Source organism: Podarcis tiliguerta (assembly GCF_965153285.1).
Source record: "Podarcis tiliguerta genome assembly, chromosome: 3".
NCBI lineage: Eukaryota > Metazoa > Chordata > Lepidosauria > Squamata > Lacertidae > Podarcis > Podarcis tiliguerta.
Window position 1 is genome coordinate 14,274,511 of NC_139536.1, and position 23,007 is coordinate 14,297,517.

Below are 23,007 nucleotides of genomic sequence, written 5' to 3' on the forward strand. Positions count from 1 at the left end.
CAGAAGAACACAGTTTTAAGAACTTGAAGTATCTTCGAGCAGTTTCCAAATATTCGGGGCTGAGGGGAAGCATGTCTCAGAGGCCTCTTGAGATGGTAATATTTTAGATTGCAGGTGGGAGACAGGCTGTGCGTTTGACTGCTCTTCTGCATGAAGACTCCCTTGTAATGGGAAGAAAGGGTGAAATGAATAGCAGCGATTCTCTTTTTAGGGAACAAGATTGCATCTTGTTAGGCTTCAAGCCCAAAGGGTGCCTTGAACTGTTGACCTGAGAGATGGCAGAGCCACGGCTGGGAAACATTATATATTTATAACAGCAAAGAGCAAAGTTTTGTTCATTTATTAACTTCGTACCAGACTATAAAGGCCCATTTATTCCAGTATCTTTGCAGTGACCAAACAGAAGCCTCTTAGAAAACTCATAAATGGGGATTGGGGGTAAAAGCATACCCTCCAACATTTCTCCAATGAAAATCGGGGTGTTTTATTCAAAAATATTAATAGCAATATTGATAATTTTATTCTTTGTTCCCCGCCCATCTGACTGGGTTTCCCCGGCCACTCTGGGTGGCTTCCAACATATATAGAAACATAATAAAACATTAAACATTTTTTAAAAAAACTTCCCTATACAGGGCTGCCTTCAGATCTCTTCAAACGGTTGTATAGTTACTTTTCTCCTTGGCTCGGGGGTCAAATAACTCCATACCATCCATCATTTGTCCGATGAAAACAGGGATGTCCTAAGGAAAAGGGGTCCCTTTACCTTTAAGGAAAAGCAGGACATTACAGGATCAAATCAGAAACTGGAGTGTGCTTCTGTAAATTCAGGACTGTCCCTGGAAAATAGGGATGCTTGTAAGGTCTGCATTAGCCATCTCTTATTGTTTTCTCCAGGATGTGGGTGGCGCTGTGGGTTAAACCACAGAGCCTAGGACTTGCCATTCAGAAGGTCAGCGGTTCAAATCCCCGCGACGGGGTGAGCTCCCGTTGCTCAGTCCCTGCTCCTGCCAACTTAGCAGTTCAAATGCAGGTCAAAGTGCAAGTAGATAAATAGGTACCACTCCGGTGGGAAGGTAAACAGTGTTTCTGTGTGCTGCTCTGGTTTGCCAGAAGCGGCTTAGTCATGCTGGCCACATGACCTGGAAGCTGTACGCCGGCTCCCTCGGCCAATAAAGCAAGATGAGCGCCACAACCCCAGAGTCGGTCACAACTGGACCTAATGGTCAGGGGTCCCTTTACCTTTACCTTTAATGTTTTCTCCCTGTCAACCAGCACTCAGAGGCACTGTGCCTTGGAGAATCTAGAGGTTAATCTAGAGGTTCCCTACATGCTCATTGAAAACATGGGTGGTTTACAGCTGAACTAATGATCGCCATACTTTTAATGTCAGTATCACTGTTGCATTGCAGCAACCACACACCAATGGCACCCCATTGCTTTGGAAATATTTCACTACGATAGATATTTTGCTTTTAATCATCATCATTGGCATCGTATCAGTTTTTTTATTTGTTTATTTCATTATATACTGCTTGGTTGTAGAACAAAACCTCAAAGCTTTTTACAAAAAAAGGAAGAATATAAAGCAGTGAATTACCACTAAAGAAAATTACAACTATAATTTAAAATATACAGAAAGTTTCGACCACAACAGGGTAGGCTAAAACAAATGGAAAGTCATACAAACTTTCTAAACATCTGAATAGGCTTGCCCTACCCAGCAGGGTGGCGCTGTGGGTAAAAGCCTCAGCGCCTAGGGCTTGCCGATCGAATGGTCGGCGGTTCGAATCCCCGCGGCGGGGTGCGCTCCTGTCGTTCGGTCCCAGCGCCTGCCAACCTAGCAGTTCGAAAGCACCCCCGGGTGCAAGTAGATAAATAGGGACCGCTTACTAGTGGGAAGGTAAACGGCGTTTCCGTGTGCGGCTCTGGCTCGCCAGAGCAGCGATGTCACACTGGCCATGTGACCGGGAAGTGTCTCCGGACAGCGCTGGCCCCTGGCCTCTTGAGTGAGATGGGCGCACAACCCTAGAGTCTGTCAAGACTGGCCCATACGGGCAGGGGTACCTTTACCTTTACCCAGCAGGCACCAAAAAGAAAATAACAGGAAAGCGCCTTCCCTTTTTCTATCAATAAGCAGGGAGTTCCCAAGTGTCAGTGATGCCACACTAAACAACCTAGTTCTTACAAATGTGGTGTGGGTATTATATGGCACCTGTAAAAGTGTCAATTCCAGTTGAGTGGGCAATGTGGACACAGATGGGTTACAAAAGATACATATAACCAGCGTCCCACACTGGTCTAAGTAATATACATATGCAAACACAGTCATAGTGGGCTTGCTGATCGTAAGATTGGCGGTTCGAATCCCCACAATGGCGTGAGCTCCTATTGCTCTGTCCCAGCTCCTGCCAAGCTAGCAGTTCAAAAGCACACCAGTGCAAGTAGATAAATAGGTACCACTGCAGCAGGAATGTAAACAGCATTTCCGTGCACTCTGGAACTTGTCACTGTGTCCCATTGCACCAGATGTGGTTTAGTCATGCTGGCCACATGACCCAGAAAGTTGTCTGTGAGCAAACGCCGACTCCCTCGCCCTGAAAGCGAGATGAGTGCCGCACCCCATAATCGCCTTTGATTGGACTTAACCGTCCAGGGGTCCTTTACCTTTTACTCAGTGGACAGCTGACTCAGACTGAGAATCCAAGCCAGAGTGTCAGTTCTGTAGAGCCAGCCAAGCCCTCATTTCCTCCTCAAGTCACCTGTTCTGACTGAGTTGAAGAGGAGCAGGTTGAACACCACAGAGACCAGGCTAATAAGAGTCTAAGAGGCACACCTGGGCTCTGCTGCCGTAGTCCTCAATTCAGCAGCTAGCACCAGCCTTCCCCAATCTGGTGCCTAAAGATGATGGAGACTATAACTCCAATCAGATCCAGACAGCATGGCCAATGATGAGGAATCATGGGAAGTGTTGTCCAGTGCCTCTGCAGAATACAACCCCACACCCAACACTCTTCATCCAAAATGTGCCCCTTCAGTTCTGCCCTAGATTTTTTTGACCGGGCAATGGAGCTTGTGTTGAGCACCATTCTGTATGCCTACCAATATATGCAGTGCTCACGAGTCCCACTTCACACAGTGCATAGTTAAACTATGGAACTCATTGCCACAGGAGACAGCAATGGCCACCAACTTGGAGAGGGCTATCAAGAGCTACTAGCCACAGTTGAAGGCAGCAGTGTTCCTGAATACCAGATGCTGTAAGCCACAGCAGGGGAGAGTTGCTCTTGTGCTCAAATTCTGCCTGTGAGTTTCTCACAGGATGCCGAATCCAGCATTTCTTCTTATTTCTTCTAACTCTTTCAGTCTCATCGTACCGGTGATGCATTGCGTTTCCATTAACTCCTAGAGCAGCCCTGAGGTAGCTCTGAGACCAGGGCCCTTCGAAAGGCAGCATAAATTCAATGCTGGCTTGAGCCTTTGAGCCAGACAATTTGCCATCCCAAATATGAAAGAAACAAACAAAAAACAAAATTAATTTCTGTGTAATGACATTGTGTTCTGAGATATCCCTCGGCCATAAGGCTTTTTAAAAAAATGATCACATTTCTCTCTCTCTCTCTCTATATATATATATATATATTTGCCAGTGTTGTGAGTTGTGACAGAGCAATAGGACTTCATGTCTTCAGGACAAGAACTTCTGTTTAGCTCCCTAATTCAGAAAAAGTACTATAATTCATACTGGAAATGGAAAAAGTGACACTCATGTCTGCTCTGGATAAAAAAGAGAGAGAGAGGGAGAGAGGCACAACCTAAATAATTCAGGTCTCTGAGAAGATATTAATCTCTTTCTTACACCCATTCTCAATGTGAGCCTCTTCCTTTCAACCCCACTGATAATTTTTTGTGGGTGAGTGGGGTTTCTATTTTGTGATTTTTCCCCCCCAGCTGCTACACACAAGCCCTTAGCATCCTGTGCCCATATAGTGATAGGCAGGGACCAAAAATTGGCGCCACCATTGAGGACACAGCAGTCCAGATTCAAACAGTATGTCAAATTATTTTTCTGTGTTTATTGTGTGTGTGTGCACGCATTAAGAACAATACCCCTTAAAGTATGTGTTTAATGTGTTAGCTGTGAATAGACATCTACCCCAGAGTTCCTGGTATGTGGAGCAGGGAATGATCCCCTTCTTGTCCAGGCATTATTCCATCATTTCCGAGTACAATTCAAAGTGTTGGTGCTGACCTTTAAAGCCCTGAACGGTCTCAGTCCTGTATACCTGAAGGAGCGTCTCCACCCCCATCATTCTGCCCGGACACTGAGGCCCAGCGCTTAGGGCCTTCTGGCGGTTCCCTCACTGCGAGAAGTGAGGTTACAGGGAACCAGGCAGAGGGCCTTCTCGGTAGTGGCACCCAACCTGTGGAACGCCCTCCCACCAAATGTCAAAGAGAACAAAAACTACCAGACTTTTAGAAGACATCTGAAGGCAGCCCTGTTTAGGCAAGCTTTTAATGTTTGATGCATTACGGTATTTTAATATTTTGTTGGAAGCCACCCAGAGTGGCAGGGGAAGCCCAGACAGATGGGCGGAGTATAAATAATAAATAATAATTATTAATAATTTCACTAGTTAGTCACAAGCATGGCCCCTTGCCTTGCCTTGGGCCAGTCCTGATCACTACTGAATGCCACACTTAGTCATCCCCTCACCTTTTAGTCTTGTGGGAGGTGGGAAGCCTTCTAGGTCAGGTGTTGCAGCTTTGCACCGGGATCAATAAATCTACCTTTGCTGGGCTGGATCAGTTTTCTCCCCTGCTGTCCTCTCCATCTAGTTTGGAAGCCCGGCATTGTTCGAACTCTGTAAGCCAGCTGCCCCCTTCTGCATGCCTCCCTTTCTGTAACTGGAAGCCAGATGCCACCTGCCCAGATGAGGGGCAGGTCCCTCCTACCCTCATCCAGCTGCTTGGGCAAGGTGAGACCAACCAGCCAAACAAGGAGAGGAAGAGAAGACAGACAACCATGTTCCTCCAATGCCACACCAAAGCAAAAGCCAGGTGATCTTTCACCTCTGTCCTCTGCTTCTTTCTCTCTCCCCTTCCCAGATCTGACTTAGGGAAAGCCTCCTCTGTGGCTCCGGTGGATTGAGAATTTCTTGGGCAATTTCTTGCTGCCAATGTTCACACGCCATCACATTTTGGGAGGGTTTTTATATCTATATACAGTGGTGCCCCGCAAGACGAAATTAATTCGTTCCGCAAGTCTCTTCGTCTAGCGGTTTTTTCGTCTTGCAAAGCAAGCCCATTAGCGGATTAGCGCTATTAGCGGCTATTAAAGGCTTAAGGGATTAGCGGATTAGCTGCTAAAAGGCTATTAGCAGCTTAGTGCCTTAGAAAAAGGGGGTGGGGAGCGGAAAAAAAACCCAGAATCGCAAGACATTTTCGTCTTGTGAAGCAAGCCCATAGGGAAATTCGTCCTGCGAAGCGCATTGAAAAACGGAAAACCCTTTCGTCTAGCGGGTTTTCCGTCTTGCAAGGTATTCGTCTTGCGGGGCACCACTGTATAATAAAATCTTGTATACTGGCCCCTTTGCCCGAGTTGCCAGATGGCCAGTCCGGGCCTTTATCCATCCCACCTCAAGAATCAAGTACCGTTTGGAAGCTCCCTCAACCTGAGCAGGAGCGCTTGGCAGTACAAATCCCAGGCTCACAAGGTTGGAAAGGCAATATCCAGAATGGCTGTGACAGTGCTTGCAGGGAAGGGAGTGCTTAGAAGAAACATTGAGGTGAAAGCTGTGGATATGTTGGGCAGCTGGGCAACACCCTCTTGGAAAATCTGTGGAAGAGGCAAATCCTGCCTCTCTGTTTATCTCACCCTCCACTTCAATCTCAGTTCTAGAATGGCAAGATGTTCTAGGGGGGAGGTAATTTTAGCTTCCTTTCCCCCTCCCCGTTAAATTTCCCGTTACAATATTTCATCCAACAGTCTCATTACCTTCATGAGTGACTCAGCTATGCATCTCCCACCTGTGTAGCCTCGACAGCATCTCCTTGGATGTAAAACACGAGGAAGGATTTTCAACAGAGGTAGATTGAAGCCTTTCGTACAAAGCAATGTCGTTCCCCCTCTGCCTAGACTCCTGATTGGTGTCCTGCTGTGGCTCTCTCTGTATCTTTATTTTACTGGTTTAAGGAAAATATTGCTGAACATATCTGACCTTTCCAGAGGGGAATTATCTTGAGCCGGGCAAAGTACAGTAATCATGTCAATGCAGGAAGATACCATATCTTGCCTGTCGGGACACAATCCCTGTGATGCCTTCTAAGATTTATTTGGACTACTGTTTTAAGGCGTCACAAAGGATTCATAGTCTGTGTTCCGTACCTCAAAAAAACCCCTAGCTTGTTCGTCCTGTTTTCAGAAAATAGAAATAAAAATTGGGAGATTCCATAACAGTTGAAATTGGGATGTCTGAGAATTCTGAGGAAAATGGAAACCGAATTGTCACTGTATACATCCCATGTCCCGGAAAAAACCCAATCCAATGACTGTGATCCGTATTCCCTGCTGTTGTTGCTTTCAGTCTTCAAGCAACACAACGTTGATTGCTTCCCCACCTCCATTTGGATTGTGTTTCCTTTGGGTAAAATAACCTAATGGCAATGTAATTTGCATGTTTACCTAATGAAATAAGTAAGTTGCATAATTTGTCGATAGCAGGTAGCAACCCGAATAAGGTAGTTTCTGACAGAAGACAAACTGCAGCAGAACAGAAACAGTGGCATGTGATGAATACAAAGTGAAACATAAAGTATTGCCATCTTCCATCCCTCTGCTGGAAGCAGGTTGGCTTGTTTCTAAATGAGTCCTGAAAGCGAAAAAGAAATGACTCCTCATCTCTCCCCCCCCAAAAAAAAACAACAATGAAAGAGCCATAGTTTAGTGACAGCCCTTTGTATATTTGAAAATGACTAGCATATCTCCTCTTAGTCTCTTCCAGGCTGGGCATACCCCACTCATTAGGCTTGGTTTCCAGATCAGGTGGGGCAGAGGAGGGCTATGTGAGCCACCTTGAGCTTCTCAGAGGAATGGTGGGGATACAAATGAAATAATAAAAATGACAGGTTAATAATATATGGTGTGCATATGGCCTCAGTTGTCTCCTATGTTACCAAGGCCTATGAGGCATTTAGTGGCACTGGTCCCAAGCTGTGGAATGTTCATCCAGCATACATGCAGCAGGCACCCTCACGTTTTGACTTTCAGCCATCTCTCAAAGACCTTTTTTTATGCTGACGGGCCTGAATATTGTGCTGCACTGCTTTTAATGCTTTTTTTAAAAAAAATTATATTGCCGTGCACTACGCTGATATATGGGAGAGTGCAGTGTGTCAATACTGTTATTCTGGCCCATCAATAAATGTTCCACTTATGGGATACAGGACACCAGTTTACTGCCGATGTCTTAAAGCAGAGATTGAGAACCCCCCAGTTTGGGGTACTAACCTGGAACAACTGCACCTGTTCCCTCGGTGCAGTTCCGCTGGCAGAAACAGATGATGAAGAAGGAGGCTCTGGAAAGAAAAGGTTTATCAGGGCCACGTGCAGCATGGATGCCTTCGATCCTTTTTATTTATTTATTTTTAAATCACATTTCAAGCATCAGGCCATTAGGCGCAGCAGTGTTTGGAGGTTTCATGCTAGGGATATGGCTGCGGGCTTCGTTCCCTGCTAACAATCCATTCCGAATGTTTCTGATCATAATTGGCTGTGCATATTCCGGCCTCTGCATATTGATCTGTATGCCGCGGTGTTCCTCGTTGGTGCGCCATATTTCAGGCGAGGAAATGACTCTTGCACGCATTCGTTTCCATCAAGAAGAGCGGGAGGAACAGCTGCCTGTTTACCTTCCCCTCTATTGACCCATTGCCAGTAACTTCTCCTGGAGTTTTGCCTGGCGATCGATAATAGGATACAGATCGCTCTGCGAATCCTATAAGTTTATTAAGCGGGGGAAATCATCAATATTGCATCGCTAACCTTCCAGCATTTAGCTTTGAAGGGCTGTCTCTTTCAGGGCTGGCTTGTAAGCTCCGCGCTTTATCATCCTTGGCAGCCTGCGTTTTCAAAATAAAGCGGCTTTTATTTTGCTAATATTTAAAGAGCGCAATGCAGCTCATTTTAATAATGCATTCATTTCGGGCGCGTGCGACTCCGTTAATGAAGCCACCTGGAAAAAGGGAAGAAAGAAAAAAACCCTGTAAATCTGCGACGGCCGCAATATCCTCACGCAATTTCTTGTGTTCCAGTCTATTGTGGGAAAGGTCAAGTAGTTTCCTGAGAGAGAGTGGATTTGCAAATTGTGTCAGAGGAGCTGTTTTCTTTGAAAGATTATCCATTTCCCTCTTTAAAAAATTGTTAAGTATAACAAAGGAGTTGCCGCTTGTGTCCTGAATAATGGGGTGTGCAGTTGTAAATGGGTTTCTCACAGGAGAAAAGAAGCAGCTCAGTGTCAGGGGTGGTGTGTGTGTGTGTGTGTGTGTGTGTGTGTGTGTGTGTGTGTAAGAGAGAGGGGGAAGAGGAAACAAAGGAGCAGAGAACATAGGAGGAATGGATGGTGGGAAAGAATCGACTTGAGCTGTAGGATAGTTTTCCCCCGACTGGTGCTCTCCAAATGCTGTTGGACTCAATAATAATAATAATAATAATAATAATAATTTATTTATACCCTGCCCATCTGGCTGGGTTTCCCCAGCCACTCTGGGAGGCTCCCAACAGAATATTAGTACTAATAATAAAAAGGTAAAAGGTAAGGAACCCCTGACCATTAGGTCCAGTCGTGGCCGACTCTGGGGTTGCAGCACTCATCTCGCTTTATTGGCTGAGGGAGCCGGCATACAGCTTCCGGGTCATGTGGCCAGCATGACTAAGCCGCTTCTGGCGAACCAGAGCAGTGCACAGAAACACTGTTTACCTTCCCACTGGAATGGTACCTATTTATCTACTTGCATTTTCACGTGCTTTTGAACTGCTAGGTTGGCAGGAGCAGGGACCGAGCAATGGGAGCTCACCCCGTCATGGTGATTCGAACTGCCAACCTTCTGATCGGCAAGTCCTAGGCTCTGTGGTTTAACCCACAGTGCCACCCGCGTCCCATGTAATATTAACCACGTAATAATAATAAAAAGTGTTAAAACATCAAACATTAAAAACTAAACAGGGCTGCCTTCAGATATCTTCTAAAAGTCAGATAGTTCTTTATTTCCTTGACATCTGGTGGGAGAGCATTCCACAGGGCGGGCGCCACCACCAAGAAGGGCCTCTGCCTGATTCCCTGTAACCTCACTTCTCACAGTGAGGGAACCGCCAGAAGGCCCTTGGAGCTGGACCTCAGTGTCTGGGCTGAGCGATGGGGGTGGAGACGCTCCTTCAGATATATGGGGCTGACGCCATCTAGGGCTTTAAAGGTCAGCACCAACACTTTGAATTGTGCTTGGAAACGTACTGGGAGCCAGTGTAGGTCTTTTAGGACCGTTGTTATATGGTCTCGGCGGCCGCTCCCAGTCACCAGTCCAGCTGTCGCATTCTGGATTAGTTGTAGTTTCCAGGTCACCTTCAAAGGTAGCCCTACTTCAACTAGCATCAGCCCCAGGAGACATGACCAGTGGTCAGGGATGGTGGGAGTGGGCATTCAACTCCTACTTTAGGGGATGATGTGGATTGTCTAGGACAATATGCTACATAATAAAATAATAACACCCTTTTGGATCAGGCCAGTGGCCCATCTAGTCCAGCATCCTGTTCTCACAGTGGCCAACCTATGGGAAGCTAATGACAGGAGCGAGCCAGCCATAAATTACACCAAGCAAGTTGGAGTTACCCCCTTTATTAGCAAAAATAGGAGCTGCACAGAAAGGTCAGGCCCAATGAGCACCACAACTCATCTCCAGCAGTCTTGCCCCCATGAAGCCATTGCTGAGACTGAAGGTCCCTGCTTCCCCACAGCTGCCCAAGACCCCTCCTATGCAAGCATTTCCCCAAGCAATCTGCACCTGCATGAAGCTAACTTCTCCTCTGCCCTCTTCATGCCTCTCCTGGTTCTGGGAGACCATTGGAGAGGGAAGCTTGTTGCAGCAGGAGTGGGAGACACCTGCAACTCTTCAGCAGCCAGACTCATTTCTGCCCCTTGGCCTCTATCCTCTCCTGCTTCTGCCACAGACTTTCCCTGCACACTAAGCCCTGCTACCTCTTCAGCTTCCAACACCTCCTAGTCTTCTCCCTCTGACCACTCATGGTCCCACCACCAATTCATGGTCCCACCCCCAATTCTCAGGCTTTGAGCTTTCTTCCCTTGAGCGTTCCCCAGCTGGGTTCCTCCCACCATCCCTCTGTGTCCAACCAGTCTGTGACATCTAGTAGACATTGATAGCCCTCTGCTCCATGAATTCATCTCATGTTCCCTGAAGGCCATCTATGTTTGTGGGAGGCAGGATGTAATTTTAACATATGATATTGCTGCAGCAAATGACTTCCTGCCACTCACTCGTTCATCCAGTAGCTGTGGCTCTTCCTGATAAAAGTCCATAAAACTGGGATGGTTTAGGGGGTCTTCGTGGCTCTTTCGCTACTGTGTTGTGAGCTGCTCCTTGTGGAAGTGCGGTGCCCAAGTGCTTCTGCGATTTTTATCTCGCTGAGCTTTTGCATCTGCATTTTATGGTTTTCTGTGGCTCTGCCTTGCCAATAACACGAAAGAAAGAAACAAAGAACCCTGAATGTACAAGTTTAAACCTTTCAATTTGAAATGTATTACTCTTTTATAGTCAAATATCTGCGAGGCATAAAATACACAAATTGAAATGCCACTGTTAGACGGAGCTGAGAGTCTAAAGCTTTCTGTGGCCAAGGGCTACTTCTTTGGCTCTGCTGCTGACAGGGAACAGATTTTTATCTCTTAAATGCCATTTTCCATCAGCGCTGGGCCCTTTGGCTCTTTTCCCTTTTAACATTGTTATTATTTTGATTTGCCCTACTTTGCCCAGAGAATGACCTTCCTCTTTCCTTTCTGAATTGAGAATCAATGGGGCTGCTATGCTTAAGCTCACTGTGACTCTGCTGAGCCCCTGTGCAGATTGGGAGGAGCTATGTTTGCTGTGGGGAATGTTAGCACGCAGAACTGGCCACGTAGATCTGAAGCGAGGTCTCAGTAGTGTCAGAATGAGGCAGAAGAAATCAGTCTATTTGCCGCAACTTGCCAGTCTCTCATGCATTTATTTCTGAGACCCTCTCATTTCTGCATTAATTTGTTGGTGTGTGAAAGCTCATTTAAATATTTAAACATTTATCTATTATTATTATTATTAAATTATAGAGTTTGGAGGGACCCTTCTCTCACCACATGTGACTCAATGCATCTTTGCAGAAACAAAACAACAGACTCAGAAGCAGAACCCATGCATTAATTAAAACCAAGGGGGGAAATTACATCAAAAATATTCACCCCTCGCCAATCCCTGCCCCCTTCCGACCCTGCTCCACACATGTTTTCACCTGGCTGGAATGTTTCCTTCAATTCTGATCATGCCTCTTGCTTCTCTTGATGGCGAATGGAGAGAAATGTGTGGAGAAACGAGCCTGCTGAACAAAGGTGACATTTTACATCCATTGTTCCGCATCCTTTTTTTCTTCTTCTTCAGGCGCTGCATGTCATTGCCATGTGGCCCCCAGAAGCCTGCCCCAAAGGAACATGGCCCTTTGGGCTCAAGCACAGCAGAGGGTTATAGATCCTGCAATCCTCCATTTTACACCTCATTCTTACACCTGAATGATATAATCGCCTTTTGATGCCTATTTCAGCTTTCACAGTATAGTATCAACTAGCTAAACGTTTCACCATTACTATAAAAGGCTCCCTTTTAATATATTTCTGGTAGGCATGATAGCATAATATGACCTTTAATTTAACAGCCAAAGGCTTTTTTTATCACCTCCTTGTTGCTTTTTTATCTTCTCTTGCTTCTCCCAGATATAACACAGCAGTCTCTCCATCTAAGCCACTCGGTGCTGCATGGAGGCTGCTGCCTTATTACTAAGGGAGAAGAATTGAGTTGGGGAAGGATACTTTTACCTTTAATTATTGATTGCAGCCGCGGAAAAGGCTCTGAATCAAAACAAGACAAATGGAGGCAATAAAGAGGAGGAGAAGGCTGCAGACAGGCACAGGAAAACGCACACCCCAGACTTGAAGAGGGGGTACAGGAGAGAGACTGTTGCTCCCAGTGTGTGCAGATTTGGAGAGCAAATGGCCTCCTTTGTTTCACAAAGGTGCAGCACCTTCTCGTGAGGAGGGAGCTTCCACCACAGGAGGGGAAAGAGGCTTCCCTTTTCTCACTGGTCGCTGTTCCTCTGAGATCCATCATCACCTCCGAGTTATCAGTTATCAGTTTGCTTTGAGAATATCAGGAGGCCACCAAACTGGATGGCTTCAAAAGAGTATTTGACAAATTAATGGATGGCTATGAGCCATGATGAAGAGACACGGGTGGCGCTGTGGGTTAAACCACAGAGCCTAGGACTTGCCGATCAGAAGGTCGGTGGTTCGAATCCCCGCAACGGGGTGAGCTCCTGTTGCTCGATCCCTGCTCCTGCCAACCTAGCAGTTCGAAAGCACATCAAAGTGCAAGTAGATAAATAGGTACCACTCTGGTGGGAAGGTAAACGGCGTTTCCTTGCACTGCTCTGGTTCGCCACATGACCCGGAAGCTGTATGCTGGCTCCCTCGGCCAGTAAAGCGAGATGAGCGCCACAACCCCAGAGTCGGTCACGACTGGACCTAATGGTCAGGGGTCCCTCTTTCCCTTCCTGCAGTGGAAGCTCCCTCCTTTACCTTTATGAGCCATGATGGATGGTATTCATGCTCCTGAATACTACTTGCTGGAACCCACTGGAGGGGAGAGTGCTCTTGTGCTCAGGTCCCACTTGTGGGTTTTCCACAAACACCTGGTTGGCCACTGTGATGACAGGATGCTGGCCTAGGTGGGCCATTGGCCTGATCCAGGAGGCTCTTCTTGCGTTCTTATGATCTGGAACAAACCCTGCATGGGTTTCAAGGAAGGGTCTGCAGCTCATGGGTAGAGCATGTACAGAAGGTGCCAGGTTCAATCTCAGGTGTCTCCAAATAGGGCTGGAGAAGACTCCTGCCTGTAACCCTGGAGAACCTCTGGCAGTCAATGCAGGCAATACAGTGGTACCTCAGGTTACAGATGCTTCAGGTTACAGACGCTTCAGGTTACAGACTCCGCTAACCCAGGAATAGTGCCTCGGGTGTTAAGATCTTTGCTTTAGGATGAGAACAGAAATTGCGCGGCGGCAGCGGCAGCGGGAGGCCCCATTAGCGAAAGTGGTACCTCAGGTTAAGAACAGTTTCAGGTTAAGAACGGACCTCCAGAATGCATTAAGTTCTTAAGCCGAGGTACCACTGTACAGGTAACTCACAATTTACACTCTATGAATGAATGAGTGAATGAATGAATGAGAGAGAGAGAGAGAAAGTAAGAAAGACAGAAAGTGGGTGGGCATCTGGGCAAATGGCAATCTCACCTGCTATTGAACCCAATAAGTAAGAGCTGTTCTACACTAGAACAGACGCCCTCGGAAGCTGATGGACACTCCTTCATTGGAGGTTTTTAAGCAGAGGTCAGGTGGCCATGTGTCACGGATGTTTTAGTTGAGATTCCTGCATTGCAAGGGGTTGGACCAAATGGTCCTCGGGCTGTTTCTAATTCTATGATTCTATGACGGCCAGGGTATACCCTGTCTCCTTGAAACAACTTTATAAGCAGGGTATAGCATCCTCAGGACAGAACGAGACAGCCACATCTGGCAGAAAATATGTGAGTGTGGCAGATGAAACCCTCTCCTCCCAGCCACTCTTCCTGAGCCCCACCACCCTTCCCATCCCTCTTCACTGATGCCCTGAGCTGGCAGGCTGCCTCAGTTGCCATCTATCTGTACTGCGCAGACAGCCCTTTTGACAAAGGACATTGACCTAGCAATCAGGCAGAGAGGCAGCCACCCAGGCCATCATGCCTTCCTTTGCAGATGTGCCACAGGCTGGTGCCATCCCTGCATTGCAGCATTTGTCTGAGGGAGTGGCAAGCAGATGAGCAGGGAGGATTTGGGGAGAAAGGACTGTGTGTTGTGCGGCCACTCTTGTGCCTCCTAAGTTGGTCTGTACCCTCAGGTGCAGCAGAGAGTGCCGTCCCATCACATGGGTGGACATGGTCTCATATGTGAATAACAAAGCTAAGGAACTCTAACCTCTGACATCCTACATTTCCTTTTTAGTTTGACTCACTAGTTTTGGCCAGATCTGCAATTTCAGAATGCTAACACATTTTCTTGCTTTATTTTACTAATGTCTTATGTGACTGGTGTGTGTGTGTGTTTGCACATTGTAAAAAGTTCTCCTAAATAGAGGAGGGAGAAAGGTTGTTTTCTGCTGCTCCAGAGAAACGGACACGGAACAATGGATCCAAACTACAAGAAAGAAGATTCCACCTAAACATTAGGAAGAACTTCCTGACAGTAAGAGCTGTTCGACAGTGGAATTTGCTGCCAAGGAGTGTGGTGGAGTCTCCTTCTTTGGAGGTCTTTAAGCAGAGGCTTGACAACCATATGTCAGGAGTGCTCTGATGGTGTTTCCTGCTTGGCAGGGGTTGGACTCGATGGCCCTTGTGGTCTCTTCCAACTCTATGATTCTATGAAATGGGGGTACATCATTTTACCCTATGTTGTAGAACAAAATATATCAGGTTGGCCCTACATCTGGACTTCATTGTGGGACAATAGATATTCACACACCACAAGCCACTGTCATTGCTAAGGCCTTCCATTACCTTTCAAAAACAGTTGTCTCTCTACGGGGGAGATAAAATGTAACAGAAAGGTGCCAAAGGCAACACAGTATTGGTAGCAGTATTCACAACAATGTAAACAGATCCAGAAAAATAGGTGTGGGGGTTAAGATGGTCCTCTTGCAGAGACTAATGGATCCAATTGGTTTTCAGAAGGCTCTGGGGAGTTTTTTTTGTTTGTTTGTTTGTTTGTTTCCATGCTCTTGGAGGAGACAGCTTTTGAAGATCCATTTCAACTGGGATTCAGGTCTGGTTTTGATATGGACCTGTGTGAGGAAAGAAATGGAGGAGTGTGACTCCATTGACCCTCCTTGATATCTTGACAGCTTTTGATACCATCCGTCATGGTATCCTTCTGGGGAGACTGTCTGAGTTGGGTATTGGGGGCACCACATTTCAGTGGTTTCATTCCTGCTTGGATACCCAGGTCCAGAAGGTGGTTCTTAGACTGCCTTGCTCAGCCACGTGGGTTCTCCAGTGTGGGGTCCCACAGGGTGGGTTCTGTCTCCCAGGCTGCTGAACCTCCACATGAAACAGTTGAGTGGGATCATATGGAGTTTGGTGTGCATTGTTATTAGTATGCTGATGGCACACAGCTCTATTTCTCCTTCTAATCTTCTGCAGGTGAGGCTTCTGTTCCTGTGCTCTGAGCTTCATAAAGTCAGGATATATGCAGGAAGGATAGCTATAGCACAGGGGGTTTCTCTAATGGAAGTGACCCCACCTCCCCCAGGTCTGGCTTGTGCCACAAGCATCCCCCTTGACTCCTTGATTTCTTCAGCTTTGCTCTGCAAGTGACTTTGCAAAGCACTTGGTTTTCGCAAACACAATAGAAGAAGCAAATTCTGGCATACACCAGTCATCCTCGTTAACAGGAGAGGAGCGAAGCTGAGAGGAGCAAGAGCTTCAGATGTGTACTGAAGCCTAAGTGTGCACCAACTGCCAACAGAAGCCTCTTATAGCAACAAACAGACTTCTTTTGCAAATTCCCTGTGGTTCATCAGAAAAGTGGACCCAAGATTTTGAAATTGCATGTAGGCTTGATGGGAAGAGTGTGGATTCTGGGGTTAAGGATGCTGTAGATTGCCATGGGTTCAGACCAGGTGCTCTGAGAGTCAGAAACCAATTCCATAATACTTTTGTAAACCAAGAAATCTTTAATAAAATATATATTTTAAAAAAGAAGAAGAAATCAATTCCATACTTTGTGCTCCATTGGGTTTGCTACTTTAGGGGAGGAACTGCATGGAGCTCAAGCCCAAGCCAAGATACCATGCACACAGCAGAAAGGAAGAGACACAGCCCATCACATGCTGCAGGTGGTTCTAAAGTGTCAGAATCAGTACCCACCCCTCAGTCTGAGCAGCTAACTATTGAAGGAAATTGCTAGGGATTCCTGTGTCTGCTGGCCTCCTTCCTCTCTGTTTCTGGTCCTTGCTACCTCTCCATATGTGCTGACTGGACCTTGCCAAGAGTCAGGTATTTATGCCTGACAGAGTAACTCAAAAAGGGATACCTGACAGGAGCAGAGACTTTCTGGTGCATGGAAAGTTTGAGAAAAGAGCATGGAGAGCTGGAGCACATTCCTTTGGCATCATTTAATAAATAATAATAGTAAGTAATAATTCAACATGCTGGCACAATTGGCTGGTGTTGTGACCAACGCCCTGGGCTGGAGGTGGATGAATCGATGCGAAGACAGGAGATGTGAAGACTCCCAATCTGGATGATGTCAATGTGCTTCTCATGTGCGCTGATGGAGGAAGAAGCATTCCATCTATTCAGTCCCTCTGTGCATATTGGGCTGCATATCCATGGGATGGATTATGCATATGGGTTTTTTAAAAAAAAATCTGTATGATTCTGTTCCCCCAAAGCTTTACCATTGGTATAATCAGCTGCGAGAACCTGAATAAACCTCTTTGTGTTACAATCCGGACACAATTTCCTTACTCTTTTGAGAGATGAGTCAAAGTAATCAAAAATTATTACATGTGTGTGACCTTTACAAATCAACTGGCAATTTCTGCACTTTCCATTAGTTTTTTAGCTCCCAGTGGTGCAAGATTGCGGTAGACGGAATGAAATGTAATTTGCAGATTTTCGAATCTTATAGGAAGCCACTGAAGTTCCTAAACTCCCACAAAGCATAGAGTTTTAGCAGGAATAGTTTCTGAAAGAGACCTTTAGAAGTAAATAAAACACCGATGATTAGATTCAGATTTACCGAAACCACACTGTGCTCCAAATCTATAAACTTTCAAAGTCGGGGGAAGGAATTTTGCATTTTTGCTTCTACAAGTCAGAAGGCCAGATCAAGAAATAGAACGACAGAATAAAGTGGTTTTTAACTGTGTATGATTTGCATGCGTCTTTCTAAACCATTTCAAATTTGATTGAGAGTGACCAGTGTGGGACTTCAGTGACAGAGAAGAATGATTAGAGGCTCCAAATCAGGTTGAGACTAGACATGGGGAACAAAAGTTTCTACTAGGGCTGCCAGTCCTCTCTTTGGAGTCAGTTTTCCCAGGCCCTTGCCTTGCATCACATAAGGTTCAGAACTGGTAACCACTTCTGAAGGATACAGAAGCTGCTCCACATAATGAAAGGTGAATGTATGTCTGGTGCCAGTTAATTCATGTTCTCTTCAGAGTTGCAAATGACTGGGGAGGGAAGAGAGTTGGGGATGGAATAGTTAAAAAATCTCCAGAAGCACAGAGGGAGTTTCTTCTACAGCTGAGTCAAAAGGTCTACATGGTGAAGAAGGGTTGAGAACAAGCTTGTGTTGTCACCAGCTCCCCATTTTTCATTCATGCCGCCATTTTGGAACAGCACAGCATCTCCTGGTGGCCCATTGCTGGTAGCTGCCACACCCACCAGATCCCACAGGAAATGTTGCTACAACACTATCATGTGATTTCATTCCTAGGTAGTAGGAGATGCAGAAGAACCACTGCCAGCATAGGCAAGCATCCCCCCCAAAAACCCCTCCCAGAATGCTTCACCATGTTAGAAGGTAAAGGTAAAGGGACCCCTGACCATTAGGCCCAGTTGTGCCCGACTCTGGGGTTGCGGCACTCATCTCGCTTTATTGGCCGAGGGAGCCGGCATTTGTCCGCAGACAGCTTCCGGGTCATGTGGCCAGCATGACTAAGCCGCTTCTGGCGAACCAGAGCAGCACACGGAAACGCCATTTACCTTCCCGCCAGAGCAGTACCTATTTATCTACTTGCACTTTGATGTGCTTTCAAACTGCTAGGTTGACAGGAGCAGGGACCGAGCAATGGGAGCTCACTCCATCGTGGGGATTCGAACCACCGACCTTCTGATCGGCAAGTCCTAGGCTCTGTGGTTTAACCCACAGCACCACCCGCGTCCCTTTCCCCATGTTGGTCATCTGCAAATAGAGGGGCAAATATCAACTCAGCCATAACTCCTTTTTAAAAACTGTCTGCTACATGGCATTGCCTCTATGAGGTTGTATTCTCAGAAAGCTTCCATGTTTGTTCCTGCTAGAACCTGAACTTAAGAAGAGCCTACTGGATCAAGCCAATGGCCCATTGAGTCCAGCATCTTCTTCTCACATTGACCAACCAGATGCTGTGGGAAAACCACAAGGAGGATTTGAGCTCAAGAACAGTCTCTCCTCCTATGGTTTCCAGCAACTGGTATTCAGGAACGCTGATGCCTTCAACCATTTTGAGAGCTTTTTGAAAGAAGTATTCTCACCTATCATTAATGTAAAGCAGAGAATCAAACTGCGCATTCAACTTGTGGAGGAATAAGCATCATTGACCTGTTTCCCGCTGGCATCCATGACTACCCTTCTCTCATATCGTCAATGTCACCAAACCTCTGGCTTAATCTTCTCTGTAAAACGTGAAGCATAAAACAGCCTGACACAGATTCAGTGACCTCAAGTGGTTTGTGTATCACAGCTTATAAAGTAATGGGGATGTTTATAATCTCTGTGCACTTCAAGGACCCCATTTGCAAGAGTTAAGGTTAATTCCCTCTGAAATCAGCACAATTTAACAGCTCTCTTGTCCATTGGATTTCGGTCTGACTTAACTGTGCAATCCTACGCATCTTCTCAGATGTAAGTGCCATTGTTTTCAGTGGGACTTACTCCTGGATACGTGTGAATAGGATTGCAGTCTTAGCCTCAGTCAAAAGTATTTCTGAGTACATACACATTAGGTTGTGTGGTTCAGTGTGACTAACCTTTTCGCTATCAAGATTTCTATTTACATTTAAACCATCGCTTCTGGTGTTACTTTTGTCAAAGCCTTGATGATCTATGAGGAAACTGATTCTTTACATTCCACAATGATACCCAAGCAGTTAATAACCTGATGTGTTCTTGTGCTTGTTCTTGTTTTCCTTCTGCTACCTGTTCAGTATATTTGAAGCCTTTGGAATTAATTGATTTGGAAGCTAGAGAATTTTAAAAATGTATTTTTTCCTGACTAGGATATAAATTATGTCAGATCGCTTTCTAGATCTCAGACGTAAGTGTGTCCTTGACGATGGTTAAGCGTTGTAATGTTCTTCTTCTTTAAATGACTAACCCGGAGTAAGAGGTTGGAGCAAGAGGTATTTTGCAAAATTAAACCTGTTTCACCTGAACCTGTTTTAACTAGTTAATAAGAAACATCAAAACAAACAAACCAACAAAAAAAGACAAAACCCTGAGGTCAATGAACATTCTTTTTGTAAAGCTAGTGTTTGATGTTTAAATTTGTTTTTTTGGGGTCTGTCTATAACTTAAGTTTTAATAACCTAGCTCAAATGCAGATTTCTAATTTTCAATTAACATAGGAATAATTTTGTTTGCTAAAATAAAATAAATGAATGAATGGCGAGTCTGAACCATGAAATGTTCTAGGTAGAGCTTTTTAAAACATTCCAAATTTTTTCCAAAAAAAATAATAATCATGTGGCAACTGTATAGCTCAAGCTTTAAGTATTAACTTTTAACCTTTGACCTTACAGATTTTAACCAATGAAATGTCTCTTTAAACTTTAAAGGAAACAATGATAACGAGCGCCTGGCGATTGCTAGACAGCGAATTCCATATCGGCTTGGTCGAGTAGTTGATGAATGGCTACTCGACAAAGGTAAAAACATTGATTAAAACTTCAAATAAAAAATAATTTGAACATAACCGAGTAGTGCTTCATTGTAACACCAATAAACATAAAACAATAAATTTTTCGGTAAAACTAAATTAAAAACAAATTTTAAACAGTAAACTGTAGAGTAAATATTTGCATACCGTGTATATAATAATTTCTATATACATTTTAGTGGTATCGCCTGTTTAATAATCTTACCCTGTTAACTTAAGGTTAAAGGGACTGTTAAATATAATCCACTAACTCAATCTATGAAGGTACTCATAGCAAGCATTAACCAAAACTGATAAATCATTCATAGATTATATTACATGTTCCATCATCTAAATTATTAACTAAATATATTTATATTTATATATATTTATATATATATATGTATGTATCTGTATGTAGTTATGAGATCTTCATTACGGTCCTGAAAGAAACAAAGCAAAAAAAAATCATTGTTTAAACTGTAGGTGATATTAAATAGTGGGCAATATGATTGCCAAATGAGATGAAGTCCCTTTAACGTTGGCTACATTCAAAGGGGATTTTGGAACAAACACTAATTAAAAGAGCTTAAAGTTGTGTGCATGCTTTTATTATGAGCAGAAACCAATCTGCAAAACAGAATATTATGTTTATGAATAACAATAATAATAATAATGAGCTTGCATTGGTGAGGATTTCTGTTTTCAATAGCAATGTGACATGACTCTTCATTGATATATGTTTCATTCCTTAAACTTACTTTTTTACATCCAAAACGTTTTTGTTTCTTTTAATTTTCTTGCTTTTTCTTTTCGTCAGTAGCCTTGCTGAAAGACAATCAGACATCTCTCTCTCTCTCTTTCTTTAGCATTTTTTTGTTTGTTTCTGAAATGCTCAGTATACTGTATGTATCTCATGCCTCTTCAGTGTGTGTGTGTGTGTGTGTGTGTGTGTGTGTGTAGGAAATTCATGTATGAATTTACAGGGAGATTCAGGAGCAGATAGCCTTACAAAGGAATAGGATAGATCTATGAATACTTGTATTTAATGACAATTTTTTAAATGTTAGGATTCATTAAACGAAGTGACGACATTTGCATGTAACACTAAACTGTGGCTTAGCGCCACATGGATGAGCCTCCACAAGCCCAATAAGGGCATCAGGTTTACAAACTTTGCCCACAACTTCAAGCATGGATGGAAAGCTAGATTTTTTCTATGTTTACTTTCTCTCTTAAGGAACCTTGGCTTAGCGTTACATACAAACTAGGGATCCTTATATCAAACAGACTGGTCGGTTTGTAAACAGGCCATCTCCATTGCTTATGGTCTTGGCTTGTTTGAGGAACCATTGTTTGCTTTAAACAAGGATTCCTGATTTCTACATAATGCAAAGCGGAGGTTCTTTGAAAGCAAAACTAAACTCGGAAAAACTCGCCCTCCTTTGTCGTTCGCGGAAAGGAGAGGTGTGGAAGGGCAAATGCATGAGCCTGATGCTTCACTTGGAACTTGTGCTGGGTTGTCCACATAGCACTAAACTATGATTGTGTGTGACCTGGAATATTGGCATATTTACACATTATGTAGATCTACGTAGATGAATGCTTGTGTGAGAGAAACGTAATACATAAGTATTTGCAATCCTTGCAATTTTGCATGTTTTGCCTGATAGAACTGGCAATCAGAAATCTGACCTACAAATACACACACACACACACACACACACACCTCTAAAGTTTGGACCAAAATAATAATGATCATGATAAAAAGAATGGGTGAGGAAATAGTCTGTAGAAAATAGACGGAAAAAAATCCCAATTGGCCTTTCAAGCAAAAAGCAAACCCAACGTAAATTTTAGAAATTACATACATAGATCGACAATTCTGCATTCCATGGACACCTCATTAAAAAAGCAATGAATTATGAGCAAAATTCCTTTCTTATAGTTTATTGCTCTCATCCTCCACCCCATAACAATCTGTTTGAAAATCATCCTCTGTTTAAGAGTGTAGTGTTCGCAATCAACATTTTTTGCATGTATGTAATACTATCTTTGCAGGGCGTCAGCTCACAATCTTCAATAGCCAAGCGACAATAAAAATTGGAGGCAAGGAGCGGGGCCACCCATTTCAGGGGCAGCTTTCTGGACTCTACTACAATGGCTTGAAAGTCCTCAACATGGCCGCTGAGAGCGACACCAACATAGTGATAGAAGGGAACGTGAGACTCGTTGGTGAAGTGCCTTCCTCTATGACAACTGAGTCAACCGCAACTGCAATGCAGTCTGAGATGTCCACGTCAGTCATGGAAACCACCACCACTCTGGCGACAAGCACAGCTAGAAGAGGAAAGCCACCAACAAAAGAGCCCATTGGTCAGGTTAGTCAGCCATGATGGAATTTCTCGATGTTTGGGTTTTCTTTTCTTTTTACATTTCTTCTCTGGAGTTTCTGCAAATGCCTGCTTTCACAGGTCGAACACCTTTTGTGAGGATTTAAGGTGATGGTCATCAGGGCTATCCATAGATAGGGATAGCATTGACCTTGGTATCTGCATCCTGTTTGACAGCACAGATACTGAAAATGTGGGTTAAGTCAACCATGATGGAATGTTTTTGCAATTGTCTTTTATTTTTTACGTGTTTCTGGATTTTCTGCAAGCATCTCCTTTTACAGGTAGAACAACTTTTTGGCATAGATAGGAGGTCTCAAGTTGTATTGACCACAATGTCTTCATCCTGCACATACGGTGAATATGTGGGTGCTGTGACCATGTGAATATCCAAGCAAATGTCTGAGTGGAGATACTTCTTTCCATACTGTGGTTTATACCAGCTATGACAAGACCATGTAGAAAAAGGTTATTCAGTTGAGTTTCATCACCATGGCTATTATTCCACTGACTTTTGGCGCACCACTGATGGGGCACCACAAATTGTATGTTACACAACATCTGTCCTAGATGTATCTGTGCTTCTC

At 44.5% G+C, this 23,007-nt stretch overlaps 1 protein-coding gene across 48 annotated transcripts in view; it reads left to right on the forward strand.

Annotated features, from left to right (window-relative positions):
- NRXN1 (neurexin 1) overlaps positions 1-23,007 on the forward strand; it is a 977,330-nt gene that overhangs the window by 834,297 nt on the left and 120,026 nt on the right. For 32 of the 48 annotated variants that reach the window (XM_083432435.1, XM_083432438.1, XM_083432439.1 and 29 more), the window contains 2 exons: positions 19,948-20,037; positions 22,089-22,408. In XM_083432435.1, the coding sequence (XP_083288561.1) occupies positions 19,948-20,037; positions 22,089-22,408 (410 nt within the window). The remainder of the gene's footprint in view (positions 1-19,947; positions 20,038-22,088; positions 22,409-23,007) is intronic. The other 16 variants (XM_083432464.1, XM_083432463.1, XM_083432465.1 and 13 more) reach the window with 1 other exon arrangement.